The sequence below is a fragment of the Phocoena phocoena genome, chromosome 9, assembly GCF_963924675.1.
Source record: "Phocoena phocoena chromosome 9, mPhoPho1.1, whole genome shotgun sequence".
Lineage (NCBI taxonomy): Eukaryota > Metazoa > Chordata > Mammalia > Artiodactyla > Phocoenidae > Phocoena > Phocoena phocoena.
The window spans coordinates 90,813,635-90,836,622 of NC_089227.1; the positions used below are offsets into that span (position 1 = coordinate 90,813,635).

Here is a 22,988-nt window from a genome sequence, read left to right on the forward strand (position 1 = left end):
CTTGAGCATCTCCGGATTTTGGTGTTTGCTGGGGTGGGGGTGTGTGTCCTGGAACCAATCCTACGTGAATACCTAGGGACTACTGTACTATGGACACTGTGTGTCACTTTTTTTTTTTTAAACATCTTTATTGGGGTATAATTGCTTTACAATGGTGTGTTAGTTTCTGCTTTATAACAAAGTGAATCAGTTATACATATACATATGTTCCCATATGTCTTCCCTCTTGCGTCTCCCTCCCTCCCACTCTCCCCATCCCACCCTTCCAGGCTGTTCCAAAGCACCGAGCTAATATCCCTGTGCCTTGCGGCTGCTTCCCCCCAGCTATCTACCTTACTACGTTTGTTAGTGTGTATATGTCCATGACTCTCTCTCGCCCTGTCAAAACTCACCCTTCCCCCTCCCCATATCCTTAAGTCCGTTCTCCAGTAGGTCTGCGTCTTTATTCCTATCTTACCCCTAGGTTCTTCATGACATTTTTTTCCCTTAAATTCCATATATATGTGTTAGCATACGGTATTTGTCTTTTTCTTTCTGACTTACTTCACTCTGTATGACAGATTCTAGGTCTATCCATCTCATTACAAATAGCTCAATTTCATTTCTTTTTAAGGCTGAGTAATATTCCATTGTGTATATGTGCCACATCTTCTTTATCCATTCATCCGATGATGGGCGCTTAGGTTGTTTCCATGTCCTGGCTATTGTAAATAGAGCTGCAATGAACATTTTGGTACATGACTCTCTTTGAATTTTGGTTTTCTCAGGGTATATGCCAAGTAGTGGGATTGCTGGGTCATATGGTAATTCTATTTGTAGTTTTTTAAGGAACCTCCATACTGTTCTCCACAGTGGCTGAACCAATTCACATTCCCACCAGCAGTGCAAGAGTGTCCCCTTTTCTCCACACCCTCTCCAGCATTTATTGTTTCTTGATTTTTTGATGATGTCCATTCTGACTGGTGTGAGATGATATCTCATTGTAGTTTTGATTTGCATTTCTCTAATGATTAATGATGTTGAGCATTCTTTCATGTGTTTGTTGGCATTCTGTATATCTTCTTTGGAGAAATGTCTATTTAGGTCTTCTGCCCATTTTTGGATGGGGTTGTTTGTTTTTTTGTTATTGAGCTGCATGAGCTGCTTGTAAATTTTGGAGATTAATCCTTTGTCAGTTGCTTCATTTGCAAATGTTTTCTCCCATTCTGAGGGTTGTCTTTTGGTCTTGGTTATCGTTTCCTTTGCTGTGCAAAAGCTTTGAAGTTTCATTAGGTCCCATTTGTTTATTTTTGTTTTTATTTCCATTACTCTAGGAGGTGGGTCAGAAAGGATCTTGCTGTGATTTATGTCATAGAGTGTTCTTCCTATGTTTTCTTCTAAGAGTTTGATAGTTTCTGGCCTTACATTTAGGTCTTTAATCCATTTTGAGCTTATTTTTGTGTATGGTGTTAGGGAGTGATCTAATCTCGTACTTTTACATGTACCTGTCCAGTTTTCCCAGCACCATTTATTGAAGAGGCTGTCCTTTCTCCACTGTACATTCCTGCCTCCTTTATCAAAGATGAGGTGTCCATATGTGCGTGGGTTTATCTCTGGGCTTTCTATCCTGTTCCACTGATCTATCTTTCTGTTTTTGTGCCAGTACCATACTGTCTTGATTACTGTTGCTTTGTAATATAGTCTGAAGTCAGGGAGCCTTATTCCTCCAGCTCCTTTTTTCGTTCTAAAGATTGCTTTGGCTATTCGGGGTCTTTTGTGTTTCCATACAAATTGCGAAATTTTTTGTTCTAGTTCTGTGAAAAATGCCAGTGGTAGTTTGATAGGGATTGCATTGAATCTGTAGATTGCTTTGGGTAGTAGAGTCATTTTCACAATGTTGATTCTTCCCATCCAAGAACATGGTATATCTCTCCATCTATTTGTATCATCTTTAATTTCTTTCATCAGTGTCTTATAATTTTCTGCATACAGGTCTTTCGTATCCTTAGGTAGGTTTATTCCTAGATATTTTATTCTTTTTGTTGCAATGGTAAATGGGAGTGTTTTCTTGATTTCACTTTCAGATTTTTCATCATTAGTATATAGGAATGCCAGAGATTTCTGTGCATTAATTTTGTATCCTGCTACTTTACCAAATTCATTGATTAGCTCTAGTAGTTTTCTGGTAGCATCTTTAGGATTCTCTATGTATAGTATCATGTCATCTGCAAACAGTGACAGCTTTACTTCTTCTTTTCCGATTTGGATTCCTTTTATTTCCTTTTCTTCTCTGATTGCTGTGGCTAAAACTTCCAAAACTATGTTGAATAAGAGTGGTGAGAGTGGGCAACCTTGTCTTGTTCCTGATCTTAGTGGAAATGCTTTCAGTTTTTCACCATTGAGGATGATGTTTGCTGTGGGCTTGTCATATATGGCTTTTATTATGTTTAGGAAAGTTCCCTCTATGCCTACTTTCTGGAGGGTTTTTATCATAAATGGGTGTTGAATTTTGTCGAAAGCTTTCTCTGCATCTATTGAGATGATCATATGGTTTTTCTCCTTCAATTTGTTAATATGGTTTATCACATTGATAGATTTGCGTATATTGAAGAATCCTTGCATTCCTGGAATAAACCCCACTTGATCATGGTGTATGATCCTTTTAATGTGCTGTTGGATTCTGTTTGCTAGTATTTTGTTGAGGATTTTTGCATCTATGTTCATCAGTGATATTGGCCTGTAGTTTTCTTTCTTTGTGACATCCTTGTCTGGTTTTGGTATCAAGGTGATGGTGGCTTCGTAGAAGGAATTTGGGAGTGTTCCTCCCTCTGCTATATTTTGGAAGAGTTTGAGAAGGATAGGTGTTAGCTCTTCTCTAAACGTTTGATAGAATTCACCTGTGAAGCCATCTGGTCCTGGGCTTTTGTTTGTTGGAAGGTTTTTAATCACAGTTTCAATTTCAGTGCTTGTGATTGGTCTGTTCATATTTTCTATTTCTTCCTGATTCAGTCTTGGCAGGTTGTGCATTTCTAAGAATTTGTCCATTTCTTCCAGATTGTCCATTTTATTGGCATAGAGTTGCTTGTAGTAATCTCTCATGATTTTTTTTATTTCTGCAGTGTCAGTTGTTACTTCTCCTTTTTCATTTCTAATTCTATTGATTTGAGTCTTCTCCCTTTTTTTCTTGATGAGTCTGGCTAGTGGTTTATCTATTTTGTTTATCTTCTCAAAGAACCAGCTTTTAGTTTTATTGATCTTTGCTATTGTTTCCTTCATTTCTTTTTCATTTATTTCTGATCTGATTTTTATGATTTCTTTCCTTCTGCTAGCTTTGGGGGTTTTTTGTTCTTCTTTCTCTAATTGCTTGAGGTGCAAGGTTAGGTTGTTTATTCGAGATGTTTCCTGCTTCTTAAGGTGGGCTTGTATTGCTATAAACTTCCCCCTTAGGACTGCTTTTGCTGCATCCCATAGGTTTTGGGTCGTTGTGTCTCCATTGTCATTTGTTTCTAGGTATTTTTTTATTTCCTCTTTGATTTCTTCAGTGATCACTTCATTATTAAGTAGTGTATTGTTTAGCCTCCATGTGTTTGTATTTTTTACAGATCTTTTCCTGTAATTGATATCTAGTCTCATGGCGTTGTGGTCGGAAAAGATACTTGATACAATTTCAGTTTTCTTAAATTTACCAAGGCTTGATTTGTGACCCAAGATATGATCTATCCTGGAGAATGTTCCATGAGCACTTGAGAAAAATGTGTATTCTGTTGTTTTTGGATGGAGTGTCCTATAAATATCAATTAAGTCCATCTTGTTTAGTGTATCATTTAAAGCTTGTGTTTCCTTATTTATTTTCATTTTGGATGATCTGTCCATGGGTGAAAGTGGGGTGTTAAAGTCCCCTACTATGAATGTGTTACTGTTGATCTCCCCTTTTATGGTTGTTAGTATTTGCCTTATGTATTGAGGTGCTCCTATGTTGGGTGCATAAATATTTACAATTGTTATATCTTCTTCTTGGATCGATCCCTTGATCATTATGTAGTGTCCTTCTTTGTCCCTTTTAATAGTCCTTATTTTAAAGTCTATTTTGTCTGATATGAGAATTGCTACTCCAGCTTTCTTTTGGTTTCCATTTGCATGGAATATCTTTTTCCATCCCCTTACTTTCAGTCTGTATGTGTCTCTAGTTCTGAAGTGGGTCTCTTGTAGACAGCATATATAAGGGTCTTGTTTTTGTATCCATTCAGCCAATCTGTGTCTTTTGGTGGGAGCATTTAGTCCATTTACATTTAAGGTAATTATCGATATGTATGTTCCTATTTCCATTTTATATATTGTTTTGGGTTCGCTACTATAGGTCATTTCCTTCTCTTGTGTTTCGTGTCTAGAGAAGTTCCTTTAGCATTTGTTGTAAAGCTGGTTTGGTGGTGCTGAACTCTCTCAGCTTTTGCTTGTCTGTAAAGGTTTTAATTTCTCCATCAAATGTGAATGAGATCCTTGCTGGGTAGAGTAGTCTTGGTTTCAGGCTATTCTCCTTCATCACTTTCAGTATGTCCTGCCACTCCCTTCTGGCTTGTAGGGTTTCTGCTGAGAGATCAGCTGTTAACCTTATGGGGATTCCCTTGTGTGTTATTTGTTGTTTTTCCCTTGCTGCTTTTAATATGCTTTCTTTGTATTTAATTTTTGACAGTTTGATTAATATGTGTCTTGGCGTGTTTCTCCTTGTATTTATCCTGTATGGGACCCTCTGTGCTTCCTGGACTTGATTAACTATTTCCTTTCCCATATTAGGGAAGTTTTCAACTATAATCTCTTCAAATATTTTCTCAGTCCCTTTCTTTCTTTCTTCTTCTTCTGGAACCCCTATAATTCGAATGTTGGTGCGTTTCATGTTGTCCCAGAGGTCTCTGAGACTGTCCTCAGTTCTTTTCATTCTTTTTTCTTTATTCTGCTCTGCAGTAGTTATTTCCACTACTTTATCTTCCAGGTCACTTATCCGTTCTTCTGCCTCAGTTATTCTGCTATTGATCCTATCTAGAGTGATTTTAATTTCATTTATTGCATTGTTCATTGTTGCTTGTTTCATCTTTAGTTCTTGTAGGTCCTTGTTAACTGTTTCTTGCATTTTGTCCATTCTACTTCCAAGATTTAGGATCATCCTTACTATCATTATTCTGAATTCTTTTTCAGGTAGATTGCCTATTTCCTCTTCATTTGTTAGGTCTGGTGGGTTTTTATCTTGCTCCTTCATCTGCTGTGTGTTTTTCTGTCTTCTCATTTTGCTTACTGTGTTTGGGGTCTCCTTTTTGCAGGCTGCAGGTTCGTAGTTCCCGTTGTTTTTGATGTCTGTCTCCAGTGGCTAAGGTTGTTTCAGTGGGTTGTGTAGGCTTCCTGGTGGAGGGGACTAGTGCCTGTGTTGTGCTGGATGAGGCTGGATCTTGTCTCTCTAGTGGGCAGGTTCACGTCTGGTGGTGTGTTTTGGGGTGTCTGTGGCCTTATTATGATTTTAGGCAGCCTCTCTGCTAATGGGTGGGGTTGTGTTCCTGTTTTGCTAGTTGTTTGGCATAGGTTGTCCAGCACTGTGGCTTGCTGGTTGTTGAGTGAAGCTGGGTGCTGGTGTTAAGATGGAGGTCTCTGGGATATTTCCACCGTTTAATATTATGTGGAGCTGGGAGGTCTCTTGTTGACCAGTGTCCTGAAGTTGGCTCTCCTACCTCAGAGGCAGAGCCCTGACTCCTGGCTGGAGCACCAAGAGCCTTTCATCCACACAGCTCAGAATAAAAGGGAGAAAAAGTAGGGAGAATTAGTAGAAGTATGAGTAAAGAAAGAGGGAAAGGAGGAAAGGAAGGAAGGAAGAAAGAAGCAAAGAAGGAAAGAAAGGAGGGAGGGAGGGAGGGAGGAAGGAAGGAAGGAGGGAAAGAAGGAAAAAAAAGACAGAAAGAAAGATGATACAGTAAAAATAAAATAAAGTATAATATAGTTATTGAATTAAAAAATATTTAGAAAAAAAAAAAGGGATGGATAGAACCTTAGGACAAATGTTGGAAGCAAAGCTATACAGAGAAAATCTTACACAGAAGCATACACATACACCTTCACAAAAAGAGGTAAAGGGGGAAAAATCATAAATCCTGCTCCCTGAGACCACCTCCTCAATTTGGGGTGATTCGTTGTCTAAAGGAGGGAGGGAAGGAAGGAAAGAAAGAACGAAGGTAAAGTATAATAAAGTTATTACAATTAAACTTAATTATTAAGAAAAGGAATTTTTAAAAAAAAGTCATGGACGGATAGAGCCCTAGGACAAATGGTGGAAGCTAGAGTATACAGACTAGATGTCACACAGAAGCATACACGTACACATTCACAAAAAGAGGAAAAGGGAAAAAAATCATAGATCTCGCTCCTAAATTCCACCTCTTCAATTTGGGATCATTCCTTGTCTATTCAGGTATTCCACAGATGCAGGGTATATCAAGTTGATTGTGGAGCTTTAATCCGCTGCTTCTGTGGCTGCTGGGAGAGATTTCCCTTTCTCTTCTTTGTTCTCACAGCTCACAGGAGCTCAGCTTTGGATTTGGCCCTGCCTCTGCGTGTAGGTCGCTGGAGGGCGTCTGTTTTTTCGCTCAGACAGGACGGGGTTAAAGGAGCCGCTGATTCGGGGCCTCCGGCTCACTCAGGCCGGGGGTTGGGGGATGGGGGAAGGAGGGGCACTGCGTGCGGGGCCGGCCTGCGGCGGCAGAGGCAGCGTGACGTTGTGGCAGAGGCCGGCGTGACGTTGCGCCAGCCTGAGGCCCGCCGTGCGCTGTCCCGGGGAAGTTGTCCCTGGATCCCGGGAACCTGGCAGTGGCGGGCTGCACAGGCTCCGCGGAAGAGGGGTGTGGAGAGTGACCTGTGCTCGCACACAGGCCCCTTGGTGGCGGCAGCAGCAGCCTTAGCGTCTCCCGCCCGTCTCTGGGCTCCGCGGTTTTAGCCGCGGCTCGCGCCCGTCTCTGGGGTTTGCGCTTTCAGCCGCGGCTCGCGCCCGTCTCGGGGGTTTGCGCTTTTAGCCGCGGCTCGCGCCCGTCTCTGGAGTTCCTTTAAGCAGCGCTCTTAAACCCCTCTCCTCGCGCACCAGGAAACAAAGAGGGAAGAAAAAGTCTCTTGCCTCTTCGGCCGGTGCAGGCTTTTCCCCGAACTCCCTCCCGGCTAGTCGTGGTGCACTAACCCCTTCAGGCTATGTTCAAGCCGCCAACCCCAGTCCTCTCCCTGAGCTCCGTCCAAAACCAAAACCCGAGCCTCAGCTCGCAGCCCCGCCCGCCCCGGTGGGTGAGCAGCAAGCCTCTCGGGTTGGTGAGTGCTGGTCGGCACCGATCGTCTGTGCAGGAATCTCCCCGCTTTGCCCTCCGCACCCGCCGCTGTGCACTACTCCACGGTCCCGAAACTGCCCCCTCTGCCTCCCGCAGTCTCCGCCCGCGGAGGGGCTTCCTAGTGTGTGGAAACTTTTCCTCCTTCACAGCTCCCTCCCACTGGTGCAGGTGCCGTCCTTATTCTTTTGTCTCTGTTTTTTCTTTTGCCCTACCCAGTTACGTGGGGAGTTTCTTGCCTTTTGGGAGGTCTGAGGTCTTCTGCCAGCCTTCAGTAGGAGTTCTGTAGGAGTTGTTCCACGTGTGGATGTATTTCTGGTGTATCCGTGGGGAGGAAGGCGATCTCCGCGTCTTACTCTTCCGCCATCTTCAAGGTCCCCCCCTGTGTCACTTTTTAGAATTAAGAAATGTTCCCAAGTTGGGGAGAAAACAAAAGTGTCTTAGGGAAAAGGAGGGATCAAGATTATGAGGGAGCAGGGGAAAAAGAAGAAATGGGAGAAACTGACAAGGGGGAAAAAGAAAGTTTATCAAATTAGGAAAAGGAAAGAAGACCCACCTCTAAGAGTTCCAGTTTACCTTTCCACTTCATCAATAGCATTTTCTTGTGCCTTCTAGAAATGTAACGTCAAGTATTTAATACTTTAGATAGTGAAAATAATAATTATATACTTAAAATATTTTAATTAAGACTTGGTTGATTTTAATTAAAAAGAAAGCAAACACGTAGGTCAAAAACTACCATAGTGTTTAAGAAGAAACTTTGAGAAGAACTTTTGTTGACACATGTGTTTTTAGTGCAGGAATCCTGTCAGTAAGATACAGAAAATGAAACTAGGCCTACACTTGGGGTAAAGAACTCTCCACCAAGAAGACAAAATTCATCTGTAAATTTAGTTTTATACACACTCTACCTCTTGTGAAAATATTCTTAGATGTTTGATAGTGAGGGACAGAGGGCTTCTGCAACACGTCACTTCTATTTACCAAGACTGTAATGTGAACCTTGAGACTGCGTGTTTGTTATGGAAAATTGTATTTGCTAGAATATTTACTATAAATAATTGAATCTGTTCACTTAAAGTTTTAAACTGATAGCTGTAAAAATTGAATTTGTCCCCCAATTATTTTAGGATTAACCCACAGATGGTGACCTCACTAACCTTGTTTTAATGCATCTCACCGATATATAAACAATGTAAACTTCCTTGTTGGGAAAAATATTTAAGATTTGCCTTGCTATCCAGAATACTTTTCAATCGATTTTATTGAAGAACTTTTTACAAACTATATAAAATTGCATTCATCCAAAAGCCCTTAATTTTGTGCTCTGCTCTCCAATGCAACCACATAGGTTGAATGCCATCCATATTTCACCCAGCCAAAACTCTTGAAATTTTGCCAACAACATGACATTGTCATTATTGCATACAGCCCTTTGGGGACCTCTAGGAATCCATCCTGGTAAGTAATGCTGTCTGTCTCCTCAGGAAGTATATTTCCTTGGTGTAGAGTATGAGGCTAATGTAAATTACTTGACTGAAATGACTCTATTCAGCTGTTTGATCTTAAGGAAGTAATTTCTTCAAGTCATTCTCCACGTATGCAAATTAGAGCTAACACAACCTTCCTCACTGAGGTGTTGTAATAATTGATTAGACTCTACCTGTGGAAGTGCCTACCAGGACCTTATTATTTGACAAAGAGTCTCTATGGCCATATTCCGAAATTTTTGAATGTTTTAAATCTCTGTATTCAGTGGCAACACTTCTACTGTGATGCATTCCACAGACTTAAGTAGAAATTTTTCTACTCTAAGATGATTCCAAGAGTCGTGCCTTTGTTTCTTCTACTTCAGTCTTCTTGCCTTCCCCTCTGTGCCTACTTCCAACCCCATTCTCTCTATAAGATCCATCAAAGCAATATTATTTACCGTCTGGAAGAGGCAGCTCTGTGAATCTGCCTGTCTTGATCTTCCCATACTAAGAGCAAGTTTTCTGAATACTCTGCACTCAGAGAAGTTGGTTACAGGTGACCTGAAGTGTTCTGGATAGGTTACCAGGTGAATGGGGGTCAGAGGAGGAGGGTAACTGGTAAACCACTGGTTCTCATTACTCGGACTAAATATGATGCATGTTTCGATTTTTTTTTTAAAGGGTGAATGTGTCTTCCCCACCTTTGTTAAAGGATGCACTTCTAAACTCACTGGGGAAAAAATACAATAAGACAGCAGCTCAAGTTGTTTTGCGTTTCAACATCCAGCGAGGAGTGGTTGTCATTCCTAAAAGCTTTAACCCTGAAAGGATCAAAGAAAACTTTCAAGTAAGAGAACTGCTTCTGGAAATGTAAAAAGTAGGGTATTTTTTTTTTTTTTAGAGAGAATTTTGTGTTCAGATTAATAAGAAAGTTGCAATGCCTTCATATGTTATTTTATACCTGCTCCCCGACCCCCTCCGCCCATACCTGGATTTAATTTTAGCTGAATTTGAGACAATTCCTAGTAATTCAGGGATTTCTTTGCTGCTTGTAGGCTATCTAGCTCCTTTATTTCTTCTGTTTCCTTACCTATTGACTCTGGACACTATCTACTCCCTTCCCCACCAGCACAGCAGGAATAGAAGGTATAAAATTGGAAATTCATAACAGTCAACTTTCCACCTTCTTAATGGCTCTGGAAAAAGTTGGGGACAAATTTGGAAATTATTGAAGAGGATCATTTAGACTTCATAAATGCCAACCCCCTTTATTTCCTCTATAAGTAATCTGTAATCAGCATTATAAATTATAGGTGAGAAAAGAGGCCACTAGACAATGGAGTGATTAGTTTACTGTGCTACTTCCAAAGAATAAACTGCTAGGTAAATGCAGCCATAGAAAAGTACCATGTAAAGTTAGTCAGTTACCCATCAGTTAATAATTTAAATTTCAAAAGTAAGTTGTTTTTTGTCTTACTCATAATTAAAGATAAAAATGAGATAGTATTTATCCCCTCAGATAGGAAAATAATCAGAATGTTAACAGTGTGTGGGAAAACAGGCAGTTTCATGTAATACTATTAGAAACATAAATTGATGTAAGATTTGGAGAAGGATGTCATTTTTCCAGATCCATCAAAATTCAAACATACATGTCCATTGACCCAACAATCTTTTTCCCATAGATGTATTTGCATATTCATGCACACATATACAGATGTTTATTACAGCATACTTTATCAGCTAAAAAAAACTGGAAACAATTTTCAATAGGATATTGTAAAACAAATTATGATATATTTGTACAATGAAACAGTATATAGGAATTTTTATTTATTTTTCTTTTTTAACAGAACTCTACTGAGGTGTAATTGAAATGCAATGAACTGAACATAAAGTATAAAATTGGAAAAGTTTTGACATATGTACGCACCCATGAAACCATCACCACAATCAAGATAATGAACATACCCAGCACCTCCAATAGTCTCTTCATGCCCTTTTACAATCTATCCCTCCTGGTCCCCAATCCCAAGCAAGCATTGATTTTCTTTCTATCCCTATAGGCTACTTTGCATTTCCTAGAATTTCAAATGAATGAATTCACACAGTATGTGTACTTTTATATCCATTTTTAAATAATAAAGTGAAAATATAAGTACTGACATGGGAAGACATCCATGATATTAGACAATTATCTTCAGAGCTTTTTTGCTACCACATGAAGGAATGAAATTCAAATTTACCAAAGAAAAAGAGACATAATTTATTGGCTCTCATAACTGGAAAGTCCCTGGGTAGGTCAGACATGACTGGACACAGGTATTCTAATGATTTATAAAAGGATTGAGTGCTCCCCACCCCCTTTCTCCACAAGGTGGCACACACAGATTAATATGGGTTAATCTGTTACCCACATTTAGTAAAGATGATCACAGATAAAGGCTTCTGTCTCTGTCAATCCCTGCTTGTCCTTTTATGGGTCATTGGCTACTCCCATAATAATCACTGTATCTAATGAAAAAGATACCTTGATTGGTCCCCTGGGCTACATCCCTATTCTTGTGCTGAAGGAGGTGAGGTCATGTGACAAATAGTCCTACTAGGTGCGGGAAGGTGTTAAAGAAAAAGGAAGCTTGTAAGGATTTCTTTTATAAGTGACTGGTTCATTCATGACTGTTTTTATGTTATAATAAATTTCCTTCTACAATCTCATAACTCCAATTCTTGGATAATTAATAATCAAAGGAAAGAATGCTCTGAAAAGACCACTTGGAAACAATCCTTGGGGGAATGACTTAATAAATCGTATTACATCTATACTACGGATATAGTTGTTAAATAAATAAAGTCAGTCTATATATTTTGACAGAAAAGATCACCAAGACATATTATGTGAATGAGATAAAGTTGCAGAATAATAGAAATATGATACAATTGCATTTTGCTGTTGCTGTGTTGAATGTTTGGAAGGAATCTGTGGGAAGGGGAATAGGACTGCGGTGGTGGGTATCAAGAGGCACTTTTGTTTTTTTTACTCCATACATGTCCATGTATTTCTGTAGTGTTTCATTTCTTTACAAAAAGCATATGTTCATGTATTACTTTTACAATTAAAATTTATTCATGTAGGGCTTCCCTGGTGGCGCAGTGGTTGAGAGTCCGCCTGCCGATGCAGGGGACACGGGTTCGTGCCCCGGTCTGGGAAGATCCCACATGCTGCGGAGTGGCTGGGCCCATGAGCCATGGCCACTGAGCCTGCGCGTCCGGAGCCTGTGCTCCGCAACGGGAGAGGCCACAGCAGTGAGAGGCCTGCGTACCGCAAAAAAAAAAAAAAATTTATTCATGTAAATTACTAAATTAAAAGCTAAGGGATAGAAAGATAAAATAATAAGAGAAATTATAAACAAACCAATTGTTAAAAATATAAATAAGCTAAAATAAACTATTAAAATGTTCATAAAGGACAATTATAAAACCAAGGTACAAACTGTACAAGCTAAAAAAAAAACAATGAAAAAGTAATTAGAATTAAAAGGTAGATAAAGAGACATTAAAAATGACAAGAGAAAGGATTAATATGATGAACCAAAGCAAATTAAAAGTTAAAAAAAATACATAAGCAAATTTACAGACTAGGGAATATTGTTAAAAAAAAAAAAGTGCACAAAGGCCATAGTCCAGAATCAAAAGTTCAGCATCTTATACCAAAATAATAAGAATTCTTCACTTTTAGATTTTTAGGAGATGTGCTGAATGCGTATTGTTTCAGAACATTTGAAATTTCTTGCAAGATGTCCCCAGCAGGATTGTCTTAAAGACAAAGGGCAGAAAGAATTCCACCTCCACATGGGTGGGGTGGTCCCCCCGCACTAGCCCAACTCCTCTAAGACATTTGCAGAGATGTTCATAAACCTCTGAAGGGCTCCCACTGCTGGCCTCACTCCCTGATCCCAAGCTTGACCCATCTTCTACTATTATAAATGTCTGTTTTTTTGTTTCTGTTATTTCAGATATTTGACTTTTCTCTCACTGAAGAAGAAATGAAGGACATTGAAGACCTGAATAAAAATGTCCGCTTCGTGGAAATGCTCATGTGAGTTCTGGGGGATCATTAATCAGGTTCTGTGCAGTGATGTTGGATTGTCAAGTGTCAACCAACAGGCTCTCATGAATCGGGACCATGTCCATGGAAGGCACAAGGGTAAACGCCAGTGGGCAGCATGTTCTGAATCAGGAACTTCCTACAAACCTGCATTTTTGTTTAAAAGAATATTTCTGACGTTTATGACATTCCCATTGGTTAGGTTAAGGCATCACAGGCAAAAAATATTGAGGAGAATTAAATCACAGTTTTCGTTATGTTAATACAACAGCAGCACAGATATGCAAACGACATACTTATTTCTTCCTTAGAAATCAAAGTGGGCACAAATTAGAGCAAAGCTGTCAACAAGAACAATTCCTGGGAGAGAGGCATTAGAGTGCAGTAGAAAGAGCACCAGGTTGAGTTTTAGACAAATGTTTGCCTATAAGATTTGGAGCTTCTGGCTTCACCTATTGTCTGACTTCCCACAAGCAAAATTCCTTGGAAGTGTTGCCAAATTTAACTATCAACTGAACTAACCCTTTATTCTCTGAATATTACAGAGCCTTAAAAATAAAAAAAAAGAATATAGTTCATGTATATATACACACATATATATTTGTATTCATACATACCCACATTTTTTCTTCTTAATCATTCTTCATTAATATTTCCAGTTCTTGAAATAACCTGGATAGTATTCTTCTTTTTACAATCTTCTCTTTAAGTGTGCATTTAGAAAATGCTCGTTAAGATGGTTTCTATAGTTTGGGCGCTTATCTTATTGGTCCCACTATTTTTCATGAGTCAGAAAGTGCGGACTGTGCTAACACTGAATTTCTGAATCAATTTCTGAATTAATAAACAGCTTTCTAATGTGAATTTTCCAGGGGAAAAACTATTTGAAATCAAGAAGCACCTCCTAGCCTCAAGAACATAAAAGTAAACACAAACAAAGAACTAACCCTTACACGTTAATTAACAGCTCTTGAAGATAAACTATTTCTATTGAATAAATATCATTAAATTAAAAATAGTAAGAGATAGCCAATCCTCCAATATGCTGTTTTTGTTTTTTTTTAAAGTTGGTTAGTGACATTATTTGGTTTGACATTTTATTTATTTCTTTATTTCTTTATGGCTGTGTTGGGTTCTCGTTGCTGCACGCGGGCTTCCTCTAGTTGCGGTGAGCAGAGGCTACTCTTCGTTGCGGTGCGTGGGCTTCTCATTGCAGTGGCTTATCTTGTTGCGGAGCACGGGCTCTAGGCGCACGGACTTCAGTAGTGTGGCACGCGGGCTCAGAAATTGTGGCTCACAGGCTCTAGAGCACAGGCTCAGTAGTTGTGGGACACAGGCTTAGTTGCTCCATGGTATGTGAGATCTTCCCGGACCAGGGCTCCAACCCATCTCCCCTGCATTGGCAGGCAGATTCTCAACCACTGCATCACCAGGGAAGCCCGACCTTTGACATTTTTAATACCTAATTCTAGCAACACTGGGAAAATAACTCATCACATCTGGAAATAACTAGAAAAATCAGCAAGGAGAAACAAAGATTAGGCCCCATTGATCAAAAAAATATCATTTAGGGATGCTGGGCCAAGGTTCTGCTGCTTTTCATCTGGCTGATCCTTGATATTTGAGAGCCTTCTCTGGTTTTGTTTTATATTTTAATTTAAAGCTCATAGTACTTGCAGAGAACTAAATCTTAGGTGTGCTTCAGTACAGGCACACACACACTCCAGTCCTTTTATAGACTGTTTCACCATTTCTGTTTAAGAGGTAGCTTCATCATTATCATCACTGTCATCATCATCATGGAAACTTACTTTGCTGGTCATCAACTTTCTAAATCTCAGACTTTCAACTCTCAGGAGGCCTCGTGATAGGGGCAAGTAAAAACTCTGGGAAGAGACTGACACTGATTCATGATAGAGTTTTTTTGTTTGTTTGTTTGTTTTTGCGGTACCCGGGCCTCTCACTGCTGTGGCCTCTCCCGTTGCGGAGCACAGGCTCCGGACGCGCAGGCTCAGCAGCCATGGCTCACGGGCCCAGCCGCTCCGCGGCATGTGGGATCCTCCCGGACCGGGGCACGAATCCGTGTCCCCTGCATTGGCAGGCGGACTCTCAACCACTGCGCCACCAGGGAAGCCCCATAATAGAGTTTTGAAGAGAAATGCTTATGTGGTTTATTGAAATGGGAGGAGGTTTATATCAAGAGAGCAGAAGGAGGAAGAAGTTGGGACAAAGTGTGTAAGTAGGCAGGTATTGCTCACCTCCTGTGCTTTTGTTTTAAGAAAATGTTAATATGGAGACAACTAGCCTTCTCCTCCCAATCCCCCCACCCCACACTTACACCCAGGGTTCTATCTGGGGCTTCAGTAAAAGGTGCTGGCTTAAGGGGAAACAGGGGAGGAGAATAGGCACGAAACAGAAATGGAATGAGTAAGAGAAAGAGGGAATGGTCGGTGAAGTTACCAAAGAATGCTAGTAACACATACAGCCATGCAGCATTTGAAGTGAACTTTTTCCCTGTGGGGGAATTGTTTTGGCAGGTGGTGTGACCATCCTGAATACCCATTTCATGATGAATACTGACTTCAGAGAGCTCTGCAACAGACATTTTCCCTCTATATGTGCCAGGACTTTGGGCTGGGTGGTTCTTCCAGCTATGGAAATCAAAGGACTTTACTATCCTCAGATGAAATGGTGATGGAGACACACTTAACTTTTGTGTAGTGTAAGTGACTTTGACTTAGCTATGTGGGGGGAAAAAATAGGTTTAAATCTGTTGAAATAACTTGGAAATTATCAGCTAATATTTTATTAAATCAATGTCTTCTGGGTTTCAGAAAGAAAAATATTAGGCTTTAGAAAAGACTTCAAAGGCAACATATGAAGATAAATAACACATGAATTCGGATACTGCTGCCATGGGTAGTCTGAGTTCTTTAGCAGTTAACAGGGCAACAGCAAGGATGGAGAGCTGGACCATGCCAGTGTGCTGGCAGTGGTCTTGATGGTTTGGACCATTGACTGTAACACAGACACAGCCAAGGTAAGATCCACACATGCATTATTAACAGGGAAGTGATTTGCTTCACCTTGAGTAGAGAGAGAGGGCTAAGTATAGAAAAGTCTTACTATAGAGCTAATTAAACACCACAGCGGTCAACAAAGCCATACTGATTTGATTGTTGTTTGTTTCCATCCAATGTGTGTTCGTGTAGCTTTTATCCAGCTTGAAAGATGGATAATTGCTTGTTCTCTCTTGCATGCTTTAAAGGGCCTGAGCTTCAGTAAGCTAGTGATCTATGCTAACACTGCCTGCAACTCCTGCCCCCATTCATTATATGACCACCATTATGCAAAGTGGCTTGAGACAACCTGCATACCCTGTATTGTAAAATAGCCCACAGACCATTATTTCAAAAGAAGACATATAAAAAGGAAGCTTTAGGAAACATATTGAAAGAAGAGGTTTTATAGAATCATTAGACTTAAAGACTTTGAAAGTTATTGGGATAACTGAATATTGAGAAAGTAGCAAGTTCAAAAGAACACTGATAATTTTACTATATGTAAATTTTTTAAGTGAATAAAATGATTATTAGAATTCCATAGTAGAGATGTACCTATTTTCAATCCAGCCAGAGCAGTATATTTTATCCATTCATATTAAGTCACTCTCACAGGGCAAGAGAGCACTTCAAAACTTCAAAACATCAGAACAAACTTATGTTTGTCCAAGATCAATTGCTTATAATCTTCCATGATCTGAAAACGTACATTTCTGAGAAATTATCATTTTAAAAAATTGATCTCTACTTATTGTTTCCAATAATTCTAATATGAATACTTACAATGCTATTCTCTGGAAAATATCTCATTCACAAGAAATAATAAAAATGATGATTTATTCTACCACATGAATCTCCATTTTGTTGCTTGGGGTGGGGGGAATCATCTGAATTCATTTAAATTAGAGACCTTTGGTTGAATTCCTACTGTACATTTAGCACTGGGAAGGTAGGGAAGATAGGAAGAAAAGGGAGTACTATAATGAAAGAACAGAAACTCAAGTCCTGACCTCTACTGTCAAAACTCTTCAAAATATTTCAGGGGGCTGGTGTGGAAGAAGGACCACACCTATCAAACCATTTTTCAAAGACAGGCATTGGAAAAGAGTCCCACTATTTGTCAGGGGAAATGTATACATGTATTTCTAAAGATTGGAAGAGGGGAATTCTGTCTTAGTCTTAACAGAGATGGAGGAAAATGAGTTGGAGACAGAAAACAGAGGTCAGGAAAGAGTGATGGTCTGCATGAGTTTCTGCATGTCACTTCTCCCTTCACTCTCATTCCTCTCAAGCTTCCCAACTATTTTGGGATAAATTGTATGCCCCCAAAATTCATATTTTGAAGTACTAGCCCGTAGTACCTCAGAACATGACCTTATTTGGAAATAGGGTCATTGCATATGCAATTAGGTAAGATGAAGTCATATTGGAGTATGGTAGACACTAATCCAGTATGATTGGTATCCTTATAAAAAGGGGAAACTTGGACACAGGCAACACACAGGGAGAGCACCATGTGCAGATAGAGGCAGAGGTCAGGGTGATGCTTTTACAAAGATGTCCAGCAAACCACCAGAAGCTAGGTGAGAGGCATGGACCAGATTCTCCCTCATAGCCCTCAGAAGGTACCAACCCTGCCAACACCTTTATCTCGGACTTGTGGTCTCTAGAACTGTGAGACAATAAATTTCTGTTATGTAAGTGGCCAGTTTGTGGCACTTTGTTCAAGCAGCCCTAGCAAGCAAATATACCATCTCTCAGTCAAGATTTCCAGTCTCTCAAGCTGACACCAGCAGTAAAAATGGCCTTACTTAGTCAATGCTTTACTGAGCTCAGGTATTGATGACCAATATTTTTGACCTTCTTGGGGACTTTTGCAACCCCGAAGATGTTTGTTAACCCAAATCAATCTCTTTCCTAATCAGAGGCCTCTAATGGAATATGGAGTAAGATACATCAATAGTTACATAACCTGCCTGGAAAAGGAGAGGAGGCCAACAGCGTACCCACTGATCCATAAAAACACATGGACCAGAAGAGCAAGGACTTTCTGCCCCAGCCCGCAGAATGTTTTTTGTTTGCCCATCACTGACTATTCTCCTTGGAAGACCTCCCTCAGGCACTGTCTTCCATAATGACACAGAGATTATTGGAAGAGGCCACAAGAGGCACATAGGCACCAATCCCAAGTCTGCAGGCTTCAACACTGCGACATGCTGCACACTTCATGACCACAGTTATGGAGATGTAAAAGGTTGAGGTAAATTATATTTCCCAGGCTTGGTATTTCTCTGGAACTCCCTTAAAATTTCAAGCTTTCACTGGTGACTTCAATTTCTGACCATTCCAAACTAGTAACTAAATCATGATATCTTGTGGAGCCCTGGTCCTCGCGTGTGAACCCTCCCGGAATCTGAGCTGTACCCACCACGTTTCTATCTCCAGATACCAAATCCCCAAGTTCTCACATCTCTTGATGGGGGCAAGGGGTGAGGAGGGATAGGATAATCTCCTCTGGGCACTGGTATTTTAGCTAGATTGAGAGCTGAGATGCAGAATATGGTGGGAGGCATGGTGGGAGTAGCAGTGGTCTTGACAAAAGTACATGGACTTTTCAGGTCCCCCCCCTTAAATCTGGCCATTGGTAAATCTTCCTACAAAGACTATGTGGCATCCTTAGGAGCATGAGGGCCCCTTTAATTCTGTCTTGGGACTTGTCAGGAAGAGATAAAATTGCCAAAGGACAATTTGGAGCTGGGTAGCCCTCACTTTATGTCCTGCTGAAGTTGGTCACATGTTGGTCAGAGAGGAGCAGCTCGTGGAAATGATTGAACATATGTTTTTAAACTGTGTTGTGTGTGTGTGTTGCTATTTGATATGTACTATTGAGCATTTTTTATTGACATTCGTATATAAGACTATTGTGTAGTTTTGTGTATACTCTTTAATTAATTTCTATTATCAAATTGTGCTCCTTTCATTGTTAAAAGGAGAAAGTGAGATTTTCTTTCACACTCTCCACTCTAGAACAAATTTAAATGATTTATTTCCTAAAGTATTGGTGGAATTCACCTGAGAATTGCCTCTCTGTCAATAGAGAGCCTGTACATTTTCTATTTCATCTCAAATCAATTTTGCAAATTTATCTTCTTCTATAATTTATCAATGTCACATATTTAGCATATGGAGGTACATTTGTTCATTTAGTCAACGAGATTTTTGTGTGCCACTATGGTAGGCTCTATCCTCGGCAGTTGGGATATTTCAGTAAACAAAAGTCCCTGAGCTCTCATGCACGCCTGTACTCTTCCAATTCCTTTAATTTTCCTAAACATGTGGTCACCTCCCTCTTGCAATTCTTCTTTTGTATGTCTGTGGTCTTGTTTTGTAATTAATGGTTTATCAAGTTATTTTTTATTTTTCCTGGATTTCATAGAAAATTCATTGACTACTTCTGCTGTCTTTCTGTTTCTTAATTCATTCATATCTCATTTTCTTTTACTTATCTCTTGTCTGTTTTTTATAACTCATCCATAGACTTCTAACTTCTTAGGTTGGATATTTATTTCATTGATTTTTGTTGGTTTTTCTTGTATAGTAATATAAACATTGAATATAATGAATTGTCCATTGAGTACTGTTTTAGTTAAGATTTCTTAAGTCGATTTTGTAATTTTACAGATATTCTGAGTTTGGGGTTTGCTTTCTTCTTTAGTAGTTGTTTACAAGAGTTCCTGTCTTACTTTAATTTCTAGTGTTAGAGCTTTTTTTTAGCTTTTATATTCTACTTTTAATCATACTGAGCTCAGATATCATCAGTCAGTGTTTTCAACATTTCATGGAACTGTGAAAAGATACATTCTATTTTAAAGTATTGAGTTGGATATAACGGACATACAATCCTGTGTTATACATTTTTATCATCTAGTATTAGAAGAGCTATTTGAGTGAGTGGTTCTTTCTTTTAAACAGTGATTCTTAACTGGGTGTTAAGAGATTTGGCAATGTCTGGAGACATTTTTGATTGTTACAACTGGTGGGGGTGGGGAGAGATAATATTGGCATTTAGTAGGAAGAGGCCAGGGATGCTGCTAAACATCCTACAATGCACAGAACAGCTCCCACAACAAAGAATTATCTGGGCCAAAAAGTAATTTTTGCTGAGATTGAGAAACCCTGCTATCAGAAGAGTCTTTCTTGATAGATGTTAAAATGTGCTGATTCCTAATGCCGTAATTTCAATTTATTGCATATAACTGAAAACGAATCCATTTAGCCTTGTTTATAGTGCTTGAAGTAAACAACTGTCCACCTTTTACATGGACAGTTTGAACAAACTGTCCAGCTATGTTTTTTTTCTTGTGTATTTTATCTTTTCTCAGATTATTAAACTGCTAACGGATGCCATGCTTTTAGTATTTGAGTTTAAAACACATGGGCAAGCGAGTCCCAATGAAAATAAGTTAATGCAGGAAACCAGGCTTCTCTGGTGGCTCAGTGGTTAAGAATCCGCCTGCCAATGCAGGGGACACGGGTTCGAGCCCTGTTCCGGGAATATCCCACATGCTGCAGAACAACTAAGCCTGTGCACCACAACTACTGAGCCTACACTCTAGAGCCTGTGAGCCACAACTACTAAAGCCTGCATGCCTAGAGCCTGCACTCTGCAACAAGAGAAGCCACCGCAATGAGAAGCCCGCGCACCGCAGGAAAGAGTAGCCCCTGCTCGCCGCAAATAAAGAAAGCCCGTGCACAGCAAAGACCCAACGCAGCCAAAAATAAATAAATTTTAAAAAATAATTTCTTCAGTATGAGTCAAGAGAAAAATTGCTCTAATAACAGACCACCATTGAAAAATAGAAGCAATCTGAAAGATTAGATTAAGCTGGTAATCTACTTTCCTTCTTGTCCCAAATTTCTTTCTTTTTTATTTATTTATTTATTTATTTATGGCTGCCTTGGGTCTTCCTTGCTACACGCGGGCTTTCTCTAGTTGCAGCGAGCGGGGGCTACTCTTCATTTCGGTGTGCGGGCTTCTCATCGCAGTGGCTTCTCATTGCGCAGCACAGGCTCCAGGCACGCGGGCGTCAGTAATTGTGGCACATGGGCTCCATAGTTGTGGCTCGCGGGCTCTAGAGTGCAGTCTCAGTAGTTGTGGCGCACAGGCTTAGCTGCTGTGTGGCATGTGGGATCTTCCCGGACCAGGGCTCAAACCCGTGTCACCTGCACTGGCAGGCAGATTCTTAACCACTGTTCCACCAGGGAAGTCCCCCCAAATTTCTTGAAATAACTAAGCAGAGAGCCAATTAAATAGACTAAGTCTATAGCACCTCTCTAAAATAAAGGGTACCATCACTGAACCCCAAATCCTTAAGATAAGAAAGCCGAGGTAATTGGATTGACAAAGAAGTAAGAGTACACAACGTAGCCTAACATACTTGCTGGAAACAACTGCTACAAAGGTAATAGCAATTTTAGACATGCTTCAAGTTTAGAATAAAACAATAATAGTAGAAGTTCCCATGACCTCACATCTGACAGGACTATCCCCTCCATACAAACAGTTCTGAGGGGCTCCTAAATGCCATGTTTGTTTGCTTAATTTATTTATTTATTTTTGGCTGTGTTGGGTCCTCGTTGCTGTGCCTGGGCTTTCTCTAGTTGTCATGAGCAGGGGCTACTCTTCGTTGCAGTGCACAGGCTTCTCATTGTCGTGGCTTCTCTAGTTGCAGAGCATGGGCTCTATGTGCACAGGCTTCAGTAGTTGTGGCACATGGGCTCAGTAGTTGTGGCTTGTGGGCTATAGAGCTCAGGCTCAGTAGTTGTGGCACACTGGCTTAGTTGCTCCGTGGCATGTGGGATCTTCCCGGGCCAGGGCTTGAACCTGTGTCCCCTGCATTGGCAGGCGGATTCTTAACCACTGCACCACCAGCGAAACCTGCCATGTTTGTTCTTCAGGCTGAAACCTACTTCTTTCTAATCAAAGTGAATACTGTTCCAGAAGAGAGCAGGTAACTCAATATTGAGACTGGAGAAACAGATCACAACCTGGGAAACTTCAAAAAAACCCAAAAAAGGTAGGATTTAAAAAAAGAGCAAAGCTGATTTTGGCATTTACTTCCAGGATAAAGCTATGGAGTGGGGGAGGCGGAAAAGAAGTGACAATAGCGGGAGGATTAAAGGCTACCCTTGTCCATATGAGAACCAGTGTATTATAACTGAAGCAGAACAGATTTTACCACCTTAAAATACTCCACATTGGCATAAGAATTATTTTGTGCTGAAGACAATTGAGAAGAAACAGATATAAGGAATCTGTCTTCCCCCGATTTGCCTAAAAGGAGGAAATAAACTTACAAAGTGTCCCTCCTCCCTGTCTACCAGGAAGGACAATAGTTCAACTGCTAGAGACAACTTTAGATCCTTATCAGTCTGGAGATGGCACCAGAGGAATTTACATAACAAACTTTGCTAACTAGACCTTATCTTCTGTTGGTCTCCCATATATTTGTCCTCCCACGATTTGCTGCCCCTAGACTCAAAGTCCTTTTCTTTTGTCTTGTCACTTCTCAAAAAATGTATTGCTCCTTTGTTAAGAAGTTATGTAAGACCTAGTTCTAACCAAGCCTTTGAGTTACTCATCTCTGGGAACTCCCATGTGTAACATGCATGAATACACGTTTGTAAACTTCTGTTTGTTTTTCTCTTGTTAATCTGTCTTTTGTCAGTCCAATTTACAGGGCTCCAGCTGGAGAACCTAAGATGGGTAGAGGAAGAGATTCGTCCTCACCTATAAGACTATGTCAGATAGAAGCTCGTAGTTTCCTTTTAATAAGGGAGGCAAAGAAGCCAATGACATGAGCAATCATCATGGAAACCATAAGACCGGTTGTCTCCTCTTGCCAACTCCACCTGCCTTCTGGGCAAGAAGCCTCTGAAAGAAAAGTTAAACTCTAAGGTGAACTATGGAAAACTGAGGAACAAGAGCAGAACACAGTTTACACCAGCCAACTCCAAAGAAGACAGC

The 22,988-nt window shown here is 40.1% G+C and overlaps 1 protein-coding gene across 2 annotated transcripts in view; it reads left to right on the plus strand.

Moving 5' to 3' along the window:
* AKR1D1 (aldo-keto reductase family 1 member D1) overlaps nt 1-15,851 on the plus strand; it is a 39,286-nt gene extending 23,435 nt beyond the window's left edge. Inside the window, exons 6-9 of one of the 2 annotated variants that reach the window (XM_065884155.1) lie at nt 8,674-8,783; nt 9,476-9,641; nt 12,808-12,890; nt 15,437-15,851. In XM_065884155.1, the coding sequence (XP_065740227.1) occupies nt 8,674-8,783; nt 9,476-9,641; nt 12,808-12,890; nt 15,437-15,479 (402 nt within the window). In that variant the 3' untranslated portion in view covers nt 15,480-15,851. The remainder of the gene's footprint in view (nt 1-8,673; nt 8,784-9,475; nt 9,642-12,807; nt 12,891-15,436) is intronic. The other variant, XM_065884156.1, reaches the window with a different exon arrangement.
* Nucleotides 15,852-22,988: the final 7,137 nt, after the last annotated feature.